The following is a 25,112-nucleotide window of genomic DNA, read 5'->3' as shown; positions in this document are numbered from 1 at the left end:
TTTTTTATATTTTTTAAACATCTCTAGGTGTTGTCATTTATATTTTTGCACTTCCTCAGATGCTTCTTTTTCCAAACAGACCAAAGTTTTTTGATCTATATACTGTTTTTCAAAAATCTGTTGTATTAATGAACGCAAATTTTTATTTGAAGCTTCTGACAGTTTTTCCTGTGAAAGTATTTTTCTGTCCTCTAATTTCTCTCTTAATCATTTTGTATATCTTTTGTGTGGAAATTCTGGGCTTTTTACATGATAGTAACAATATGTCATTTCTTTCTTATCTTCAATAGTCCACTCTATCTTCTTTATGGCTCTTCTTTGGCCAATCAATTTTTGTGATTTTTGTGGACTGCTACTTCCTTCTACAACAGGTGAGCCATCCTCCCCCTGGGCCTGGCCTGGCCGCATTGTAGGAATGCTTCTGTATTTTCCAGTCCTGGCACCTGTGCGCCTACCAGGATTGGGCACTTTTTTATCCTGAATCTTGTGCAACCAGCTTTTTTTGTTTTTGACTTATTTCTGTCCATGATATATGCTATATAAATACAGTCTATATATCAATGTTGCCTTGGTGAGATTTTGTGAAAAAAAAGGGTCCACCTCACGAAGGTACTCACCAATGCTTGAGGATGAATTCATAGGTTCATAGGTTCATAGGTTCATATTAGGCTATCTGCCCTAGGGCATTTATAAGCCTAGCCAGAATGTGTTTGGCTTTCGCCACCCATTTTAAATTTATTTTGCTATGCCCTTTTTCGAGGTTAGTATACTGTGCCTCTGTCTAAACGTGACACAGAAGTGATACCCGGGGTAAACCTACGATCTCCCATCCACTCATCAAGATTCCTCTTGAAGAGAGTCAATGAGGGACTTTGCCTAACCTGGACTGGGATTTTATTCCAGAGTGAAGGGAGCCTCTGGGTTATGAATCTGTCCCTCTAGCATGTCCTATTTATTTCAGTGCTGAGGTTCAAGTCTCTCGAGCACGTAGCTCGATGGGATTTGGATTTTCTGAGGTGCAGCATGTCCATTAATTCCGGGTTGGACATGGCTTTATACGTCAGGCACAGATCGCCTCTGAACAGGCGGTATGCCACTGAGTAGAGCTGGAGTTTCTTTAACCGGGCAGCATATGGCATCTGTTTGAGCCCTTTGATCCTCTTGGTGAGGTACTTTTGGGGTCTTTCCAGTTGCTGCAGGTGTCTGGTAAGGTACATCCCAAAAGGGGCATTGTACTCAATTATGGGCCTGATGAGGGATGATTAAAGAGGCACAATGACGTCCCCTGATCTAGATGTGAATCTCTTCATGATTAGGTGGGCTATATAAAATGTTTTTCTAACCACTTTGGCCACGTGGTTGTCAAATGAGAGATTGCTATCAACTTGGGTCCCCAGGTCCCTAATTACTTCTTCTGTACTTAATGGATTACCACCTATGTGGTAATTTGTGGGCACTTTGTTTTTGCCAAAGGGGATGACTATACACTTTTTGGCATTTAGCTTGAGGCCATGGCTCTGGCACCAGTTGTCTGTTTCTATGAGGCCCTTCAATTTCAGCACTAATACTCTCCTTAGCTTGCTGACTTTTCATCTCTCCATTAGGACCCCAAGTTACTCCAATGAGAAAGCCCTGATGGCTGCATAGACAATGACCCTTCTGTTGATTGCAGGGGAGAAAGAGGAAAGCTGATAGTTGACAGACATGAGGAGAAAAAGCCTGAAAACATAAAAACTCCAGGACTGAGAATTAATACACCATCTTCATAAAAGAGGTTGTCATCTTGTGACTATTAGTCTAATACCCCTTTGTAGGTTGTCTCATGTGACTTAGCAAAACTATGCATATTCTGAATGCCAAAATTCTGTGGTACAAAATAAAACAGTAGATTTCCTGGTTTGGCACAAAGTCTGGAATTTTTCATTTTTCAATATTTTAAATTCAGATATACCACATTTCTGATTAGCAATTACCATGCCTAAAAGCCTAGCAAAACATGGGACACTGGCTTATTTACTGCTTGTTGATGGAATATGTGGTCCTTTTGACATTCACATAAAAAGGCATAAACTTAAAATGCTAGTATGTTGTTGTAGAGTTTACCGAGAAAGGATTTTTAGCTTGTAATGAAGTCTTTATTTTAAAATTGAAACTACTGCTAAAACAATCCATGCCACTTACATGTGATTCGGTTCACATTTTCTCCTTTCCCTATAATCTGCTACAGACTTTTTCTTATCATCATATATGTGTCTTTACTCGCGTATTCATTCATTCTTTCCCTGTTGCCTTCCTTTATATCTTGTATGTCTCATATATAAACATAATTTTTTAAGCAAATTGTTTGGCTGGTGAAATGCTTTGAATTCAAATAAGTACATTAATGTAATGGTGACTGTGTCAAATTGTATAATGGGAAAAGGACTATATGAATAGCTTTCTTAAACCATATTCTTTTATTTTAATAAAAGTTTAGGCTGGTCTGCTACTCATTGATGTAACACTCACTAATGAACTAACTCAATGAGCACAGCTCACAGAGGTTAAATCCCCTGATCACTGTTTTCCTAAGGAAATCATTGTCAGTATTATTTTTAAGTGTGCATTAGTAGTGGTCCCTTTCTTTTGGGAGAATTCTCCTGTCTATGTATTTATGTACTGTGTTAAACAACAACTCAAAGTGCAGGTGATGCTTGCCTCCTTTCCAGAAAAAAGAATGTATTTTCTTTTGTTGAGTTGGTTTCTTGAGCAGTTTTGCTCAGTAAATTGATTCCTCAATGACTTCTGACTCAATGACTCATGGTAAAAGCAAAAATTAGTTTTAAAAGAGGTGATTATACAAACAGTTTTAAATTCTTCATGAATCAATGGTAATTTTTTGAAGACCTGTTTTCTCAATACAGTCTACAAGGAAACAAATTGCATTTACAAACAATTAGTTATTTCCATCAGACTAAGACTCTCAAATCCCCATTAAAGGAAGTGTACCCTCTCTGTATTGTTAAGGTTTTCACAGTTCAGTGTTAAAATGAAATCCCGTTCACAGCAATCTGCTAGAGAAAGTGGGTTGATCTATCAGGTTTTCCCAGCATAATCAAGCTGCTATTTGCTCTTCATTTTATTTGTGCATTGTGTGTTCTAGAAATACATGTAGGTTTGAATGTTTGGCCTGTATTACTCCCTATGGATTCTGAAATCATAGCTTCCTGGAGAGAGAAAAAAGCGGTTTTATTTCTTCATTTATTTATGTGTTTGTTTCATTGTTTTCATTTTTTTTATGATCACTCACAAAAATAAAAATAAGGTGGCTCTGGGGGATGAAATTCCCCACACAGGAGATACAGGGGAGGGGGTTGTTGTAGTGTTTCATTTGTGTGATTACATGAAAAAAATATATATATGAGCATATACACTTGCACATATGCAAAACATGTTTGTCTACACAAAGTCTGCATCTTAACCATCATGCGCATTCCCTTTCCCAACCAATCATAATGACATATTTTCAGTTGTCCAGTCTGATTCTTTTCCTTTTGCAAATAAGTAATATTGCTGCTAATTGGACAGAATATCCATAGATGCTCAGTCAGTATGTTTTTGCTTGCATAAATCATAATATAGCCATAGCATACAAAGTTAATGTGATGGTGTATAATTAGAGCCACTGCCAGGATACCTTCTTACTTCCTCCTAGAACTTTCTGATCAGCGTGATAAACTGGCCTTAAATGTTGTTTATAATATTTAGCTATTCTGCCTCTATTGCAGCAGTAAGACATTGTGATATAATTATCATTTCCATTTTAGCCTGAGTCTACCTACCCAGAGCTTCATACAAAATGGGTTTTGTTCCAGCTGAACTTACCTCATCAAACAATGCAAACAATTAGCAAATAATGCTGAAATATATTTAAATGCAAACAATTAGCAAATAATGGTGAAAATATGTTTATGTTGCATTGATGACAGTTTTTTCTCCATGTGTGACATTTTACAGAAAGAAGGACAAATTCTTGTGAAGCTGTATCAGGTAGCAGGCCACCTACAGAATCAACATTTGCTACTGAGATCATTAGAGCAGACTGGGTATATGATGGCTCCACGGATGATCCACGTTTATTAAAAACTAAAGACAGCACATTGGGAGGTAAAAATCATTAGCTTGTTATTTAAAATGTGCTAAATTTAAAATATTTTGAAGCTTAAAGAAATGCGAAAAAATACTAGATAATTCAGTTTATTGAATGTTTGTTTGTGTCTTTCGACTTTTCCTTGTTAGGGGTCACACAGCGGAACTCCGGTCCGCTAATGATTGGCAGTAGAGTTTCATGTGCTGGCTTCCAGGCCTAACGCACAACCTTCAATGAAGGAACGCCCATTCACACATGTCGACACACAGAAGACGCTCTAACTGAGAATCGAATGGGCAACGTCTAACTGTGAGGCGACAACGCTACCACAGCACCACCACTGTGCCAAAATTCAGTTTAATACATTTTCATCTTTGATTATTAATGAGGCTATATATTTATGGAAAATCAGGTTCAATAGCATTAGTCAGTGAGAAGTGCTGGAGAATGCAAATGGAGAGTGAAGGCTACCGGTAGTAAGGGTAAAGACATACATCATAAAGAAAAGGAAAACTAGAGAATGTTTGTGACTGCAGACTTAGTTACCAGGGAGATACAGTTTCAGCAATGGAGAAAAGAAAGATCAGGCTACACTGAAACTAGTATTAGGGCTTATACTGTGTAATACATAGACTAAAATGATTGCCAAGGGGAGGAAGTGAACATATCTGTGGTATGTTAAGGGATGCAGTTGAGTTAGGAAATGGGGTCAGCGAGGTTGCAGACAGAGGCCAGGATAGAGGGTTGGAGGCAACATATTCAGAAGTGTTATATGTGTCATCAGCAGATTTATGATTAATCGCCAAACAGCACATTCATCAAACAGCTCTTAGTTGAGCACTAATCATCGAACCATACTTTCATCGAACTGCCATATCATCATAACAATTTACATCAAACGATGATAGCTGGCCAACATAAAGGAAGCATAAGGAAGTACTTACTTACTGGTAACTTAGCTATAAGAAAACCTGGCCTTTCCCCACTGTAGTGCAATCTGGGATTTGGTATATATAATTAGTGGGGGGGGGGGGTCACAGTCCCCCACAAGAGGAACATTAGGTGAACACCAGGCACTCGTTATGTGGGGTGCTGCACCTCTCACCCCCCGCTAAGTATACATACCAACTTCGAGAATACACTACAGTGGGGAAAGGGCAAGTTTCCTTATAGCTAAGTTACCAGTAAGTAAGTGCTTTCTTCCTTCATGTTAGCCAGCTATCATAGTTCAATGCAAATCATTACAATGATATGGCCTTCGATTAAAGTAAGGTTCACTGATTAGTGTTCGGTGAACATGCTGTTTGCTGATTAAACATAGACCCGTCTTCAACCATGAGAAAATAAGTCTTGAGACAGGTGGGGTCATGGGTATGGACTAGAAGGTAGACAATTACCTGTCAGGAACAGGAGTCTATGTGGACTAGAAGGGACAGCAGCACTCAAAGCTGGACAGAAAACATACATTTCAATGGCAGTACTTTTAAGCTAGGATGGAAGGAATGATGAAATATTATAGAGGTAAGATACAGGCAGTACCTGTTCATTCGGTATAGAAAAATAAAACAGAGAATACATTGCACATGGCCAAATGAAAGAAATTTTGGAAATGGCTGGGTGGTATTATTATTATTATTATTATTATTATTATTATTATTATTATTATTATTAAGTAATGCAAACAGTACGAGAAGGAAGGTAGAAAGGTGATACAAAAGAGATGGTGGACATTACAGGTATCACAAAAGTATGGGTCACTGACAATGCATTATTGGTAATGAAAGTAGCAACATATAGCTTGTTTAGGAAACTGGAAAGGTGGGGATGGCAAACAATGAATTGTAAGGAATGGCATCAAATGCAAGGTCAAAAGTATAGAGGAATTCTACCTCATGAAAAGTGAGAAGGAGGAGTGAGAATAAAAATCTGTGGTAAGCCCCCTGACAGCTGAGGTGAGGAAGAAAAGAGGTACTGGAGAAAGGTATAAGTTATCAACCCCTATACACCTCAAAGGAGGAGAATGGAAGACTGCAATACAGAAAAATAAAAGAAAGCAGTGTGAGCAGGAAAGTTATTGTTATGGATGAATCAGAAGTAGCCAGATTATTATGGGATAGCCAGGGCTGCTGGGTAAAGAGGGACTGGAAGGTGACTGAGGTCATGAAGCATGATGGCGTCTGCTAATTGTAGTGAGACTGTAGCAGAAGTGACAAAATTACAGATGTAGCCCAATCTAATGTGGAGTGGATCACAGGTGTCCCAGTCAAGGTGGCAGTTGTCATGCCTTTTTGCCATTTAGAGTGGAAGGAAGGAAGGATAAGAGATCAATGATAAAGACACTGTTTTGAGATTTAAGGCAGCAGGAGAGTTACATTGAGCTAGGGGAGAGAGGAAAATGAGTTAAGGCTAAGGAGGCAAATTAAGAGTGTGAAAAAGATATGAGAATTAATCAGGGTAAGGTAAACAGGGCTATGGACTGAGGTATGAAGAAGCAGGAAAATGTATAAAATGAGAAAAAGGAGAGTTTGTTGGCCGTCTAGAAAGGTGAGGTCATACATTAGGATAGAAAAGGAGAGCGAACATGAGGTACAAGAGATGGTAGGGAGGTGAAGGTTGTCACAATACAAGGAGTTAAGCAAAAGGAAAACAAAGAGGGTGAAGCTAGTAAGCCACACATTGAAAATAACTTGGAAGTGTCAGGAAGGAAAGCAAATGTCTTTTGATGTTGTTGTTGTGTCTTTCGGCTTTTCCCGGTTAGGGGTCGCCACAGCGGAACTCCGGTCCGCTAATGATTGGCAGCAGATTTTTATGTGCCGAGTTGCCGGCCCTGACACACAACCTTCAACAAAGGTACGCCCATTCACGCATGTCTCCACACAGAAGATGCTCTAGCTGAGAATCGAACAGGACAACGTCTTACTGTGAGGCGACAACGCTACCGCAGCACCACCACCTGTCTTTTGATATATTCCAAAAATGAGAAAGGGAGGTAGAGAGTTGACCAGCCTGATAAAGATGGGAGGAAAGTCATGCAAGTTGGAAAAAAGCTAAGGAGCTGAATGAATAATTGTGTTCAGTCTTACTGAAGGAAGAAAATGGTAAACTGCCATTATGGCATGTAGGACAGTGAGGGGAGCACAGATTCTTAGTAAGCTAGGTGCGAAAAGGTAAAGTTGGACTAAGCTGCTGTAAGGGAGGATAAGCACATAGAAATGTTTGGCTGCCTCCAACTTAACTATGTTATTTTACACTACGTTTGTTTGACTGCAAAAGGTCACAGTAGGCCTGCCAAGTCTACCTTTTAACTACTTTTAGTATTCCACTTCCCTTCTCTTTCTTCCTTTGTATCCTCTCTTTACTTGCCCCATGACCTCTTTAATGTCTCAGTGGATTTTTTCCTCTGCCTAAGACCTATTCTACTAGCCCACTCTTTGATCACAAAACGTTCTCCATGATGAAGTATTCTCAGTGACCCAGGAAGTAGTTACACCATAAAATCTGCTATCTGTGCCCCCTCCTCCCTGCTTTGTCCTTTCAGTTGAGAACAAATCCTTCACATTTCCCTGGCATGCTCTTGTGAACCCATATCATGTCTTCCAATCTCTTCAGGTATCTAATGAAAAATGATACAGCTGTTCTCATCTCTGATCATATGCATTCCATCCCATGCATCATTCTTGTGACTTTTCTTGAGACTTCTTTAAAGATCTGACAAATATCTCCTCACCTCCAGAAGTGCATACAGTGCTTTAACTGTGGCCTAGTCAGGACATGGTAGTGTAAAATTATTACCTCTAAGCTTCTGCAATCTAACCCTCTAAAGACTATGTCCCAAGTATGACACCCCAATATTCTTCTTTCTTCTACAACTGATCACTTTACTTGTGGAGGGACATTCCAAGTGTGATAAAGACTTTCACTGTTCTTTCACCATTAGTTTCTCTCCCATGATCTAATGTCACAATAGGACTGCAGTTTCCCAAGTGTACTACTCTGGGACCCTGGGAATCAAGCCAGTGTGTTGATAAATCCACAGATAGAGATCTTTAATATCTGGGAACTGGACGGTGACATGTGAAATTTTCCATATGAGAGAAAGTTCTGGAAAAAATCCAGAGATTTACTGATCTGCTAGACTAATAGTTGTGACACAGTGACAATCCTCATGGAAGGGTTTTGTTGTTTTCTTCGAGGACAGTAATCTTAAGGGCATCAGCAACATAAGTTCATGATAAGAAAGAGCTTTCATTCAGATCTGCTTTGGATTTATGACTAAGTTACAGGAGAACTCAACAGAAGTATTCAGGTAGACATTGTGTATCTGGACTTAACCAGGGACTTTGCCTCAGTTCTACATGGGTGACAACCATGAAAACTGCAGATGTTGGGGGTATCTTCAAGACTGCAGATACAATGCAGTATGATGGAAGAGCAGGATGAACCGAGTAGTGCTGAGGTGGACGATATCAGAAATAAAGAATGTTACTAATGGGGATACCACAGGCTTGGTCCTAGCTCACGGACGTTGCTTTAAGATATTGATAACTTAAGCTTATGGCAGATCATATGGCACTGTCATTATATGTGCTACATAATGGAGCTGCTGACAGAAGCTGATGCATGTAAAAGATGAAAGCCTAATACTCATGGTCGTGTGGGAACTGACATCCTGTCAGCATCCTAAATGTTATATGGTATCATAAAAACAGAAATAAAGCTGACAGAAGCTGCTGAATTAGTTTGTTATGAAACCCTTCATAGTCTTTTCATTATTTATTAAGAAATTATGCACCTGCATCTTCCAGGAAGTCTAATGATGTAGGGAAGCATTGCCAGAAATTGAAAAATTTAGGACCACAAGTCTTATTTGTCCGGGCTATAAACAGAATAGCAGAGAATCCTGAAAAGCAAGCAAATGCTATGTTTCTGCATATCACAACCAAAGTGGAAAAACCATGCATGAGTCTTATAAAATTGCTCACAAGCCACAGTTAAAGGGATATGAGTTGAGGTAGTAACTGTGGCTAGAGTGAGAGCCATTAGAGGCAATGAAATGTAGCACAATCAGACATTGCAAAATGTGTGGGTGTAATGTTGATAAAAAGAAATGTCCAGCATTTAATTACCTATGCCAAAGGTATGGAAAATAATTATTTTAAGATAATTAAAAGGAAAGATAAGTATATTCAGCTGAGAAATTTGCATACTATGAACAAAAATGAGAAAAAGAGGTGTCTGTGGACACAATAAAAGTAGAAAAAGTTGATGGAGTGAAAGATTATGTCATGTAAGTGAAATGGGTTAATAATCAGTCCAAAATGTGCAAGAAAGCCGCAGAATTAAAAACTGGTGAATGTAATTTAATGTCTCCTCAAATGTTCAAAGTATTTGGTCTAAAAGGATTTTCTAAATGAAAGCTGTAATTTATTCTGGGCATGATGTAAAATCCATGGACCAGAAACTAATTAATTGTAAATATAAGACCAAAAATAATCAGATTCATTTTCATATTGTTAGAAAGGGAACACTGAACACACTCATTTGCCTTATCAGAAGCTTGGTATGGTGAAAATAATTCATAGTAGAATGAAATGAAGGAGAAAAGTATGTACGTTGTGACATATAAAAACTTCCTTAGTAGGACAACACTGTTTACAGGTAGGATACCATATTCAAATAGCTCCATTAGTTTTACTAGTTATACATGTTCCAAACAAAGTACATTTAGCTTTACAAAGCAGAATTATAAAATAAAATCAACACAATGTAGAGCATGGGTGTGAAAAAGAAGCAATGTGAGCCTGAGTAACAGGTGAATGGCATGCTTACAACTGTAAAACAAAGACAAAATTCCAATAAGTATTGATTCACAAGACTTTAATAAAAATGTAGATAGAGAGGCCAAACTAATTTGTACAGATGAGTTAACTAGTTCAATTATGCAAAAGCAAAGTGTATGTGTGTACTTGATGGGAGCCAAGGATTATGGAAGATTAGCTAGGTGAAGAGTTAACATTTCTAAGACTTCTCTTTGGCATTTCATCACCATCGATGCTGTCCCATAGAGCCGTTAAATAGATCATCTCAGGCTAGAAGATGTTAGGAATGTAAATGATGTCAGACTAGTATGGAGCAGAACCACAAAAGGCTTTTACAGTTCTTAAACGGGTTGAGATAGTACAGTTTCAAGACAAACAAAACCATGTATAAAATAGGTGTGACAAATGAAGCATATGGGTTATGTTTAACTTCTGAAGGCTTAAAACTAGATCTAGAAAATGTCAAACCGATACTGAAGATTTTCAGACCAGAGGACTGACACTGATAAAATTTCTTGATATGATGCAGTATCTTTCAATGTGAATACCAAGCATGTCTTAAATAAAAATGCCATTGAGACCTTAGAACATATGGCTTGGGAATGGAGCCAAGACCAAGAAAAGAGCTTTGAAATGTTTAAAGGGTTACTGATAGATACACCCATACCATAATATGTTGGTGTAAGTAGAGCACTGGAACTACAAATGGATTCAGTACATCTTTCATTGATTAATTCATTTATTCATCTATTCATCTATCCTTCCAGCCATCCAATTTAGATTCATAGGGAGCTGCAATCTATCTTTAGGATGTCAGTCTATGTCAGGATGTACACACACACACACACACACACACACACACACACACACACACACACACATGTATATATATTTTTTACATTAATTTAAGTGAAATGCAGTTAATCATTTTTTAAAATTTTGAGTGCACTTACATGACTTTTCAAAACTTTGTATCTGTTTTCACTGAAAGCAAAATAAATGAACAAAGTGCGTCATTCACTGTTGTGAAGTCAATGTTATGATGTCACCATACAAAGCGTGGTGATAAAGTAAAATGAGGTTAACCAAGAAGCAGTGAGTGGAGATTGATCAAGATTAGCAGTCTGAATGCTAAAATATTTAAAAAGATATTATATTGGAAAAAACTAGATAATAAAAATAATTCTGTGTAGCAGTATAAATTTTTATGTATCAAAAATGGGATTTGAGTGTATGGGTTTCATTCCTGGTGTTACTGGCAGTGTGTATCAGACAGTCTCTTCACAGCAAGGTAGAAAAATGCTGTGCATTCATGGTTACCAGTATTAATTGGAGAAGTTCAACAATATTAGGTGTAGAATACAGTGTGTGTGTGTGTGTGTGTGTGTGTGTGGGTGTGTGTGTGTGTGTGTGTGTGTGTGTGTGTGTGTGTGTGTGTGTGTGTGTGTGTGTGTGTGTCTGTTATACCTTTAAGAAACATTTCAAAGACAGGACGTACATATAAATAGCAAGCACGTGCTAGCTTCAGTGCTATTTTGAGAGTGCAGCCAAAGTGCGAGCATGTATGAGTGTGATAGCTCATTTGTTTATAAGTTTATCTAAGTAAAGGTTATTAAACCTCAATCCTGATCTGTTTGTACATAATAAACCTGCTTGAACAGAACTCATGAAGGCTCGTCTATTTTATCCTGATTGGGCGAGCGTCATGGTGTCAGAAGTGGGATTCCAGAGACTGTTTTCCAGAGCTGCAAGATGCAGAGTTAACGGGGAAGGCAAACTAATAGAACTGAGCACAAAAAAGGTCCAGAAACAAAACAAAGGTATTAAAAACTTGCACAAATTATTTATTTATTAAAAAAAGATAAAACGGAGCATTACAAGAGCACAAACCACATTAAGCAAGCAAGAGGCACAAAAGCATTATTAATTAAACAAAATGTATAGAATTAAGATATTTGATAAAATGATTATCAGAAAATCACAAAACGGGGTTTGGAATTATCTCAGAATTGTAAAACGAGCATGTTTAAAGTAAAACACGCATGTTTAGAGTAAAACAAGCACAAGAAAAGTATAATGGGTTTATTAAGCGAGCAAAACAAATATAATAAATGGCAAAAGGGGCACATTAAGATGAATGCATGTTGTTTTTGGCAAGATACTGTTTTTGGTGTAAACTACTATTTTGCATTGATTGAAGCTATTCAGGGCATAACTAGAGTTATTTGAAGTATCCCAAAGTGTGTAAAAGTGCTTACAGTGTGTGCTTATTATTGCGCATTTATTCCAAAGAGTTTATTTGTGTGCAAAGTGCAACTATTTTATAAAGTGCAGCAAACTACAGCCATGTCAAAAAGTTTCTTGTGTTGGATGTGTCTATTCACAGAGTGCTGCCTTTACAAAGTGTTTCTTGTACTGTACAGTTATTTAGCAAAATACAGCCATTTTTGGAAAGTTTCAGTGTGCTGTGTACTGTTTATTTGCAAAGTGCAATTACTTCAAAATGTTTTTACTCTGAGCTTCTTCTGCCCAGTTTATTTGAACAGTGCAGTTATTTTGAAATGTATCTTACAGTGATAATTGGTGATTTCTTACAGTACAGTGATTTCAAGAGTATTCTGGTGCCAGAGAGTCTTATTTCACAAAGTTCAGTTATTCAGGGGCTTGTTGTGCTATTGGGCATGGTTACAAATACTGTCATAAAGTTCAGGCATATGTGCAAGTGTGCAGGTTCGTACAGTTAAAAGTGCACTTGGGTTGCATGGTGTTTTACTGTAATTTGTTAGCATGGCAGATGGATTTTGAAAGCCATCACCACTTGTATTTGATCAGAATATTGCAGAGAATTGTAGATTATTTGAACAACAGTATGATATTTTTATACAAGCAGCTTATTTTCACAGAGATGCACACACCAGGGCATTCGTTTTCTTAAACTTAGCTGGGTCAGAGCCATTGAAAGACAGCATTTGTTTCTGTATGCACTAGCAGTAGATGAAGGAGAGGGTGAAAACCATCATATTGTTGTACAGGCTGAATCAAGGGAAGACCTTGAGTGTTTGAAATGCAAATTTAGGTAAACGTGTAACCCTCAGACAAATATTACATTGGAGGGGCATTTGTTTTACACAAGAGATCAAAAGCAAGGAGAAACTTTTGCAGTTTATATTACTGACCTGAGAAACAAAGCTAAACGTGTAGGTCTGGTGACTTAAAAAATGAATTAATAAAGGACAGGCTTGTGTGTGTGATTAATGATTTTGCAGTGAGAAAGATATTGCTTCATGACAGTGATTTAATACTGAACAAGGCTACTGAGAGTTACAGAAAGGCACACAAGCATGCTTGCAAGTGGTAAGAGCATGGTTTCAGCATGCTCCAGAGCAAAGGTAGACAGCATGCAACATGTGACTAGCAGAAGCAGGCCTAAGCACATGGCAGCTGTAACCCCTGTGAGTGTGGCAGATAAAACCCCTAGTTTTCCAGTAAGTTCTAAGAGAAGGACATGTTCAGTGCAGTACAAGGGTGAGACAGCAAAACCCAAATCAACCTTTATTGTTAACTATTCTAACTGTGGTGCCAATCATGAGTCTAAAACAGAAAAATGCTTAGCATTTGGTCAGCAATGCCACAAGTGTAAAAAATGGAACCATTTTCAAAAGTTTTGCAAATCAAGTAAACCTCATACTGTTATAAAGAAGAGTCACTCAAAAAATCAAGTTGATCATATAGAAAGCAGCAATTCTACTTTGTATGTAGCTGGTATATCAGTGGTCAGTGAAAAGGTTAATGCAGTAAATTCATTGGCAAAGAATGAAGTGTTTTGTACTTTCCAGATCAATGGTAAATCCACTGAGCTCAAAACAGACACTGGTTCAAAGTGTAATGTTATGTCAGCAGATACTTTTGCTAAGGTGAAAGCTGGTGAGGAACTTAATGTGGCTAGTTGTGCGAAACTTGTTGTTTATGGAAGTGAAGAAATTCATTCCGAAGGCTAAGTAGTGCTTTCATGCTGTTTGGCTAGAAACTGCTACAGCTTGTTATTCTATGTAGTCTAAAGACCTGTGCAGTCATTATTGGGTCTCAGAGACAGTTTGAGAATGAATTTGCTTTCCTTTATCAAAGAGGTTCATCATATAGGCACATATCCTAGTTCCAATTTTACTGAAGCTATTTTCTCAGAGTATAACAATGTTTTCGATGACAAGCTAGGCAAACTTCCAGTTGTGTACTCCATGAAGTTAGACCCAGAAGTCAGTCCTCTGGTCAGACCAGCAAGAAAAGTTCTGATAGCTATGCAGGATAAAGTCAAAGCTCAGATGGATAAAATGGTGCAGCAAGGTGTAATTTGTCCAGTTACAGATCCAACTGAATGGGTGTCATCCATGGTAGCAGCTCACAAAAAAGACTCAGATGAAATCAGAATATATATTGACCCAAGGGATTTGAACCAAGCATTAAAGAGACCACATCGTCCCATGCATACAGTCAAGGAAGTCGCAGCCTTGATACCGAATGCCATTGTTTTTTCTTTCTTAATGCAAAACGTTCATTTTGGCAAGTGATGCTTGATCACAGATCTTCACTACTGACTATTTTCTGTACCCCATTTGGAAGATATAGATTCCTCAAGATGCAAAGGATAATTCTGCAAGTGAAGTCTTTCAGCATGCAGAGAAACCTTAAGAGAGTTCTAGACAGAGCAGGTGAAATGAACTTAAAGCTCAATCCTCTAAAGTGCAAATTCTGACTACCAGAAGTTACATATGTAGGTAATTTATTTACTAGCACTGGCTTGTGACCAGACCCGTCCAAGCAAGCAGCCATTCTTGAGACGCCAGCACCAGATAATGTTCAAGCTCTAGAATGGTTCCTTGGTATGGTCAACTATTTAGGCAAGTTTATACCAGACTTCAGTGAGTTGACAGCACCTTTGAGAGAGCTAACACCCAAAAATGTTACACGGTCTTGTTTGGAATAGCACCAGAGAGCATTTGAAGACATTAAGCAGAAAATTACCACCTCACCAACATTAAGATACTATGATGTCAATATACCAGTAACTCTTTCCCGTGATACTTCAAAATTTAGTCTTGGCACAATTATTCTTCAAGAAGACAGACCAGTAGCCTATGCATCTAGATCTCTTACCCAAACTGAGATGCAACATGCTCAAATTGAGAAAGAACTTTTGACAATAGTATTTTCATGTTCAAAATTTCATTATTATATTTATGGTCGAGCTATTCAGATTGAGACTGATCACCAACCTTCAGTCATTATTTCAAAGAAGCCTATGCATTCAGTTCCAGTGAGATTACAAAGAATAATGCTCAAACTGCAAAAGTACAACTTCAAAATGGTCTATACAAAAGGCAAACTTATTTATCTGGTTGATACTTTATCCAGATCGCCCAGAAATACAACAGAACAGCTTCATGCAGAGAATTTTGACTTTGATGCCATAGAAGTGCGTAATTTTTCTATCACGAGACTTGATGAGCTGAGAGATCATACAAAGACTAATCCTGTTTTGCAAAAGTTGAACCACTACATTAATGATGGATGGCTGTTGAAGCAATCTAATGCACCACCTGAAGTGCAAACTTATTTTCCATACAGAGATGAGACATTGTTGGAAGATTGCATTATTTTCAAAGGTCCTAAAATTGTTGTTCCTGCTTCCTTACAACATGAATATATCCAGATTTTGCATTGTGGTCACCCAGGTTCCAAATCTATCAAAAGAAGGGGGAGAGGACTAGTATTTTGGCCTTTTCTAGCAAAAAAACATTGATAAAGCACATTCTTCTGTTCAGTATGCGATAGAACTACACCGCATTTGCAAAGAGAACCACTTCAGCTAAGTCAAGTTCCTGAACTAGCTTGGTCAACAGTAGCCACTGACATATTTGAGTGGAACAAATAGTATTACTTAGTGTTGGTAGACTCTTATTCAAACTAGTTCGAGATTGATTTATACCTAATCTAACATCCACTGCTGTTATCATTAAACTGAAACAGCATTGCTCAGTCCATGGTAGTTCACACAAAGTTATTTCTACAACAGTACCCAATTTACCAGTCAGTTGTTCCAGAAATTTGCAAAATAATGGGACTTCATGCATGTTACTAGTAGTCCAGAATACCCACAGTCAAATAGACTAGCTGAACATGCAGTACAGAGTACAAAGCAATTACTAGAGAAGTCAAAGCATGATAATACCAATGTCTTTCTGAATTTACTCAATCTCAGAAATATACCCTCTGATGATATACTTGGTTCACCTGCTCAGAAACCTGTATCTAGGCAAACCAGAACAACATTGCCTATCAGTTCTGGTTTGTTGAGGTCTAAAGCAAAGAACAGTAGAACAATCAGAGCCCAACTATTCAGAAAGCATTCTTTTTTGAAGTCCAGCTATGATAAATCAAGCAGATTTCTTCATCCATTGGAAGAAGAAGAGACAGTGAGGATACAAACAGCAAAAGGCTTCGACCAGATTGGTCAAGTAACAGGTACGGTATATGTGCTGAGCCGAGAACCTACTTTGTAAATCTGAGGGTGTGGAGTATAGGAGAAATTGCAGACATCTTCTTCCTGTATCAGAATCAATACCACAGCATTGTTCCTGTGATACAGACTTTAGATCTCAGAGCAACCCAAAGTTCCTGTTGCAGAACATGTCTTAACTTCTACTTTCATTCCTGATGATGCTCCTGATGTCTCCAAAGTTGAACATTCAGCAGACACAGTTCCAGTTGCTAGACCTAATTCTAATTTCTATGTCACATGATTTGGTCATATTTCCAAACCTAGTGCGAAATACACAGCAACCTAGCCTTAATTGTCTATATGTATTTAGCTTTGTATAATTGATTGACAAATAATTTTTTGTAACAATTGCATGTCAATTAATGTTGTCAATATTGCATGACCCATTTCTCAAAGAGGGAGGATATAGAATAGTGTGTGTGTTTTGTACCTTTAAGAAGCGTTTCAACAACAGTAAGTGTATATAAATTGCAAGCACGTGCTAGTTTCAGTGCCATTTTGAGAGTGCAGCCAGAGAGTGAGCATGTATGAGTATAATAGCTAGATTGTTTATAAGCTTATCTACGTTAAAGTTATTAAGCCTCAAACTTGATGTGTTTGTACATAATAAAGCTACTGGAACAGAACCCACAGAGGTTTGTCTATTTTATCCTGACTGGACGAGTGACATTAGGAATTATTGGTGCTGTGTTAGGAAATGAAAAGACGGGTGTAAAGATGTTGTGTTACTGCAGCATTTTCTGTGGATAAAAAGTTAGAAAAGGTACACCTTACATTCATGCACTGGATCCAGTGAAAGTTGAGGATAGTAGAGGATTGCAAGTTAAGAGATTAAAACCGGTATTTATTTTTTAAAAAAATGTTTGGACTTTTGCTAAAATTAATGTAAACCATACACACACACACACACACACACACACACACACACACACACACACACACACACATACACACACACACACACACACACACATATACATGCACACATTCACTGACTCACTCAGGGGTACATATCTATGGGCATTTTAGAAGATTGCCATTTCACCTGTGGCATTTCTTTGGGATGTGGGAGGAAATTGGACCACACATTGAAAACCTACATGCACACATGGAGGAGACGAGAATGCCACACAGAGGTTACACAATCTGTAAATAGACATGAAAAAACAAAAGCATTGAGACAGCAATGCTAACCACTAATCAAGTGCTGTAGTACTCCCAGAGGATGCAACTCAGAATGGTATCAATGCAGTTTTACAACAGGAAGATAAAACAATCCCATATGGATCTATACCATTTACAGATATTCAAAAAAGCTCCTAACAATTGCTTATGGATATGAAAAATTCTATTTATACAAATATGGGAAATCATTTGTGCAAAAAACTAATCAAAATCTACTGAAAAGTGTATTTGGAAGGCCATTACAAAGAGTATCACTGAAATTACAGATATTATTGTAATAGCTCCAAAAATATGATTTTAAGTTAAAGTGAGGTATAATCAAGGAAAAGGCCTGCATATAACCAATATGCTAAGTCACTTGTATTTACTAAAGCAAAATATTTGTTAGTGGAAGATCCAGAAATTAAGTGGGTAATACCAACATAACCAGATAAGATACTCAGGGAGTTTAAATAGTGTACTGAGCCTGATCAAGAAGGGCGCATAATTGAAGAGATCACAATGAGGGGGAGGACAGAACAGGAATCTGCAGTAAAGAAAGAAATACAACCTAGCTTTTAACTTAAAGAAGAGATTATTTGCATAAAAGATCTGATGTTGAAGGCATATAAACATAGCAGCCAACCAGATGGAAACAGCTATAGTTACAAGAATTCATGCATCACATCCGGGTATTATGAAGCACAGGAAAATAATCTAGGCTATATTTGTTTGGCCAAGAATGCCAGTGCAAATAAAGTAAGAAGTTATGATGTGATATGAATAATGCTTCTCAAAGAAATAATGCAAGATAAGCTATATCATCTTATTCAGCACAAGGAAGAACATGGAGTAAAGGGGCACAGACATACTTCTGTATCAAGAAGTTTTATATTTGAATTGTACTGAATATTATTTAAAGTTTCCTGGAACTGTAAGATTAGTAGAAATGACAAGACAAAGTGTCATGAGTGTATTAAAAGCTCACAACATGGAATTTCAAGTGTTTTAATCTCAGATAATGGTCAGTATCCTGTTTAAAAGATTTTTGGAACAATAGGGATTCAGTATGTTGTGGTGAGTCCATATTATCCCCAGTCAGTCATTCAAACACAGAGAGACATGCAAATTATTAAACTTTTAGTGAAGTCAAAGACTTGACAGGCATTTATCATTGTTGAATTATAAACTTACTCCACTATAATCTGTATTCTACTACCAGCTCAGTTACTTATGGGTTTAATTTACAAGGAAGGATTCCTATGTCAGCATCATTCCTGATGCAGGTACAATGTGGAATTAGACTGAATCAATCAACATCATCTTCTTTCGTCTGTTCCCATTAGAGGTCGCCACAGCGGATCATCTGTTTCCATTTCTTCCTGTCCTCTGCATCTTGCTCTGTCACACCAACCACCTGCATGTCCTCTATCACCACATCCATAAACCTTATCTTAGGCCTTCCTCTTTTCCTGTTACCTGGTAGCTTCATCCTTAGCATCTTTTTCCCAATATACTCAGCATGCCTCCTCAGCACATGTCCAAACCAATGTAATCTTGCCTCTCTGGCTTTGTGTCCAAACCTTCCAACCTGGGCTGACCCTCTAATATACTTATTCCTAATCCTATCCACCCTTGTCACACCCAGTGCAAATCTTAACATCTTTAACTCTGCCACATCCAGCTCTAACTCCTGCCTTTTTTGTCAATGCCACTGGCTCCAATCCATATAACATAGCTGGTCTCATTACCCTCTTGTAGACCTTCCCTTTCACTCTTACTGGTACTCGTCTGTCACAAATCACTCCTGACACTCTTCTCCACCCACTCCATCCTGCATGTACTCTCTTCTTCACCTCTCTTCCACACTCACCATTACTCTGAACTATTGATCCCAAGTATTTAAACTCATCCACCTTCGCCACCTCTACTCCTTGCATCCTCACCATTCCTCTATCTTCCCTCTCATTCACACACATATATTCTGTCTTAGTCCCACTGACCTTCATTCCTCTTCTCTATAGAGCATATCTCCATCTCTCCAGGGTCTCCTCCACCTGTTCCCTACTCTCACTACAGATCACAATGTCATCTGTAAACATCATAGTCCACAGGGACTCCTGCCTGAGCTCGTCTGTCAACCTGTCCATCACCATTGCAAATAAGAAAGGGCTCAGAGCTGATCCTTGACGTAATCCCACCTCCACCTTAAATGCATCCATCACTTCCACCACAGACCTCACCGCTGTCACACTACCCTCGTATATATCCTGTACCACTCTTACATACTTCTCTGACACTCCCAACCTCCTCATACAATACCACAACTCCTCTCTAGGCACCCTGTCATATGCTTTCTTTAAGTCTACAAAAACATAATGCAACTCCTTCTGACCTTCTCTATACTTCTCCATGAACACTCTCAGAGCAAATATCGCATCTGTAGTGCTCTTTCCCGGCATGAAACCATACTGTTGATCACTAATCATCACGTCCCTGCTTAACCTAGCTTCCACTACTCTTTCCCATAACTTCATGCTGCTACTGATCAATTTAATCCCCCTCTGGTTACTACAGCTCTGCACATCACCCTTATTCTTAAAAATCGGTACCAAAACACTTTTTCTCCATTCCTCAGGCATCCTCTCACTTTCAAAATTTCATTAAACAATCTGGTTAAAACCTCCACTGCCATTTCACCTAAACACCTCCATGTTTCTGCAGGTATGTCATCTGGACCAACAGCCTTTCCATTCTTCATCCTCTTCATAGCTATCCTTACTTCCTCCTTGTTAATCTATTGCACTTCGTGATTCATCATCCCCACATCATCCAACCTTCTCTCCCTCTCATTCTCTTCATACATCAACCCCTCAAAGTACTCTTTCCATCTGCTCAACATACTCTCCTCGCTTGTAAGTATGTTTCCCTCATTATCCTTTATCACCTTTAAGTTATATTATAGGTTCATAGGTTCGTACTAGGCTATCTGCCCTAAGGCATTTATAAGCCTAGCCAGAGTGTATGTGGCTTACACCACCCCTTAGGATGAGAATACTACACCCTTTTAGGGTTTAGTTTACTATGCCTCTGTCTAGTAGTGACACAGAGATGACCCCCGGGGTAAACCTACGATCTCCCATCCATTCGTCGAGATTTCTCTTGAATAGAGTCAGTGAGGGGCTCTGCCTAACATGGACTGGGATTCTGTTCCAGAGTGTAGGGAGCCTCTGGGTTATGAATCTGTCCCTCCAGCACGTCCTATTTATTTCTGTGTTGAGGTTTAAGTCACTTGTTCTCGTGGCTCTGATGGATTTGGATTTTCTGAGGTGGAGCATGTCCATTAATTCAGGATTTGACATGGCCTTGTACGTCAGGCACAGATCACCTCTGAGTAGGCGGTATGCGACTGAATAGAGATGGAGGTTTTTCAGTCGGGCGGCATATGACATATGTTTAAGACCCTTTATCCTCTTGGTGAGGAACTTTTGCGGTCTTTCCAACTGCTGCAGGTGTCGGGTGAGATACATCCCAAATGGGGAATTGTACTCAAACATTGGCCTGATAAGAGAAGAGTACAGGGGTACAATGACCTCTCTTGATCTAGATGTGAAACCCTTCATGATAAGGTGGGCAATATAGAAGGTCTTCCTAACCACTTTGGCAATGTGAGTGTCAAATGAGAGGTTACTGTCAACCTGGGTCCCTAGGTCCCTGATTACCTCTTCCAGATTAATGGATTACCACCTATGTGGTAATTTGTCGGTACCTTGTTTTTCCCAAAGGGTATGACTATACATTTTTTGGCGTTCAGCTTAAGGCCATGGCTCTGGCACCAATTATCCGTTTTTATGAGGCCTCTCTGAAGGATGTTTGTGTCCGCTGGAGTATCAATTATGGCGCCCAGTTTGCAGTCATCTGCGAACTTTGTCAGCCACAATCCTCCTATGTTTGCCTGTACCTCGGAAAAATAAATGCCGAACAAGAGGGGTCCCAGGACTGAGCCCTGTGGGACACCGCTTGTGACTGGCTTAGAGTCTGACATAGCTCCAGCAACTCTGACCCTGTGGGTTCTGTCCTTGAGCCAGTTTGCAACCCATCTTGTGACATATGGGTTTACATTTAAGCTGGTGAGTTTGTCTATGATGCCCGAGTGGGGTATTGTGTCAAAGGCTTTTGCAAGGTCAAGGTAGGCTGTGTGAACTGCCTTACCCTCATCAATGGCCTTAGTGACTGTTTCAAAAAAGTCGACCAAGTTCAAAAGGCAGGATCTGCCCTTGACAAAGCCAAATTGGGTAGGATCCAATGTCTGTAGGTCCCCAATGTCTTTGTTTATGAGTTCCATAATGATCCTCTCCATAGCTTTGCAGACCAGGCTCATCAAGCTTATGGGACAGTAATTTCCAGGGTCTGTAGAAGCACCGCCTTTGTGAAGTGGGACCACTGTTGCCGTACGCCACTCTTTGGGTACGTATCCTGTAGTAAGGCTAAGATTAAACAGCAGCCTTATGTGTGAGTTTGGTTCCTCTTGGAGTTCATGTAGCACACAGCCCGGGACACCATCCAGTCCCATTGATGCTGTGTTTTTAGCTTTAGAGAGGGTGGCTCTCACCTGGGCATCTGAGACGTTAGGGAGGCTACACTCTGCTGGGATAGTTATTTCTCCTTTTGGGAGAGAAATTTGCACTGAACCTGTCTGCCAGAATGTTGGCAATGTCAGTGGGTTCAGTGTATTTTGGACAAACTCTGAGCATATCTGGGAGTTTCCACCCAGGTTTCTAACATAGCTAAAGAAGGCCTTGTGATTGTCTTTTGTGTCTTTTGCAATTTTTCTCTCAAAGTTGGCCTTGGATGATTTTATGAGTGATCTTAGTTTTTTGCTAATACTGATCAGAGACGCCTTCCCTTTTAGGGATTTTGCTCTGTCATGTAGTAGCTTCCTCCTCCTGTTGTAAAGTTTGTTTATGGCTGGGGTCCACCAGACCGGGCGCCTGCCTTTGGGGGAATGGGTCTTGGTTTTATTTGGGATTGCATGATCCATGCATTCTTGAAGGTGCCCATAGAAGGCATTTGCAAAGGATTCAGCAGTGTGGGTTGTGGTTTCCACTGGCCCAGGGGCCTTGAAGGATACCACTTCAGTCTTAAGAAGTGTGAAGTTTGCTTTTGAGAAGTTCTTCACTATGGTCTTTTGTGCAGGGGGTGGGGGCGGGATGTGGATTTCCAGTGAGATTAATTTATGGTCTGATCTTACCTAAGAGGGATATACTTCCGGTGTGGAGCATTTTGTCCCCATGTTTGTGATGATCAGGTCTAGTATATTGTCTCCTCTTGTGGGAATGGTGACTAGTTGTTCCTTTGCATTTGAGTTTATGAATTCTAGGAACCTTTGGGCTAGGGTGTTGGGGCTTGAGTAATGTTCCCAGTCTATGTTTGGGTAGTTGAAGTCTCCCAAAATGATGGTATTTGGAGAGACATTCATACTCTCCAGTGTCTTCAGGAAGGCTGTGTGGGGTTCCTGAGTTTGAGAGGGTGGTCTGTAGCATGCTACAAACTGTAAGGCAGTTTTGCCTATGGTTAGTTGCACCTGGATAGTCTCCGATGCTTTGTGCGTTGCCACTAACCTGGAGATGTGGGTATCTTTGATGAAAATGGATACTCCCCCTCCTTTTGTGGTTCGGTCCAAGTTTTGGGGCCGGAAAGCATGATATGAGGTAAAACCTGATAGTGCTGGGGTGCTCTCAGGAGCCTTGAACCAGGTATCAGTCACCGCACAAACATCGATGTTCTCCATACTGAGGAGGGCTTCGAGGGCGTGCATCTTGAGGTTTAGACTTCTGGCATTGAGCAGCATTACCTTTAGTTTTTTTCCACTTGTGTTTTCTAGGGAGGTAGGTTTGTCATTTGAGCCTTGCCTAAAAAAGGCACTATGGGGGTGGCAAGAGCCTTGGCCAATATCCGGAAGCCCAGGGGTGACAGGTGCAAGCCATCCCTTGCGAAGCAGCGTGGCTTGTCAAGCATGTCATCCCAAGCAGACAGACATTGGATCCCCTTAGAATGACACCAGTAATTAAGCCAATTGTTAAAACTGATCATTTTGTCTTTGTACTGTGGCATCATTCTTGGTGAGGGTAAGATGCTGCTCAGGGTCAGGGTCATACAGGCCTGGGCTACATAATCAAAGAGCTCCTCTATGTCTCTTTTCATGTAATCCAGGGAGGTATGTCTCAGGTCATTCACACCGGCATGTACAATGACTGAGTCATATTTGTACTTGCTGTGGAGTGACCTGAGTGCTTGTGTTATGTGGCGGATTCTAGCTCCCGACAGGCAGCTTACTGTGACCTTTTCCTTGTTCAGTCTGGTGAGCGGGACGTCAGTGTGTCTGACTATGGAGTCACCTATTACAAGTGTGTCTGGCATGTTGTTTGGCCTTAAGGGCTGTGACTGTTTAGCACACTGACTTTCTGAACTATGTGTTGCATGTGCTATGGTGGTGGTTGCTTGGTTGTCTGCTTTGGAGGCCTCTGTTGTTTTGGTAGATTTTTAATCAGCGCCTCCGAGTATGTTTTTGTGTGTTTATGTGTTTGGTTTGCTGTTGTGATAGTTCTATGTGAGACTGGGTTTGTGGTGTGCGTGGTTACCTTCTCCTCCTGACTGGTCTTGACAGTACTGAATTGAGAGAGCTCAGCCTCCAGTTTGGCTATATAATTGCATCTCTCGCATATATTTGTATTTGTTGGGAGGAGGAGAGGGTTGTCTGTGTACATGAGGCAATTGTAACATTGCCTCAAGATTTCCAGATTCACCAGCTGAACAGGACAGGATGCCAGCAACTGACCCTTCGACATGCTAGAAATAGTGAAAAAGATTGCTGTGTAACTGAGTCAGAAAGGACCTATAGGGAGATGTGTACTCAACAGAATTTAGGTGAATGAAGTACTTTCTTTTGTTTAAGAGTGCTTTACCTGTAAAAAAATGCTTTAGGAGCAAGTGCTGAGCTTTTCAGATAGAGTATAGGCTGTTTAGATTGCAAGTAGAACAGTTCTAAGGGAAAAATTGAAGAGCAGACTTGGCGGAGCCAGAAAAGTTTAACCGCTGCTATGCGCACAGCATAAAGCCGTGTAAAGGCGGATTTTAAACAGTGAACTACAAAAGAGCTAGGAATGGTCCCAAACAATCAATTACTACAGCTTCTTGTGCTGAGGTCACTTCCCCCAAGGACAGGTAGGCTGCTCAAGGCTCCCCACTCCCACTGGTGAGCAAAGAAACTTCCTTCTATCCAAGTAAGGTAATGGACAACACAGGAACTACACCACAGCCCAGAATACAGCAATGCCTGTATACTGGTCTAAACTAGTCGAGAAAGGCGGAAAACAAGGATTATTTTTTGTTTTTTTGTAGAAATACACAGAAAATGCAGAGACAGTGATAAATTAGTTACACA

The 25,112-nt window shown here is 39.5% G+C and overlaps 1 protein-coding gene across 1 annotated transcript in view; it reads left to right on the top strand.

The window, feature by feature from the left end:
* LYVE1 (lymphatic vessel endothelial hyaluronan receptor 1) overlaps positions 1–25,112 on the top strand; it is a 428,786-nt gene that overhangs the window by 316,991 nt on the left and 86,683 nt on the right. The window contains exon 7 of the mRNA XM_044059009.1: positions 3,997–4,146. Coding sequence (XP_043914944.1) covers positions 3,997–4,146 — 150 coding nt within the window. The remainder of the gene's footprint in view (positions 1–3,996; positions 4,147–25,112) is intronic.

The sequence above is a fragment of the Protopterus annectens genome, chromosome 17.part0 (genome assembly GCF_019279795.1).
Source record: "Protopterus annectens isolate FY-2018-M chromosome 17.part0, PAN1.0, whole genome shotgun sequence".
In the NCBI taxonomy this organism is placed as follows: domain Eukaryota; kingdom Metazoa; phylum Chordata; order Ceratodontiformes; family Protopteridae; genus Protopterus; species Protopterus annectens.
This window is presented reverse-complemented; position numbering and strand designations above follow the sequence as displayed.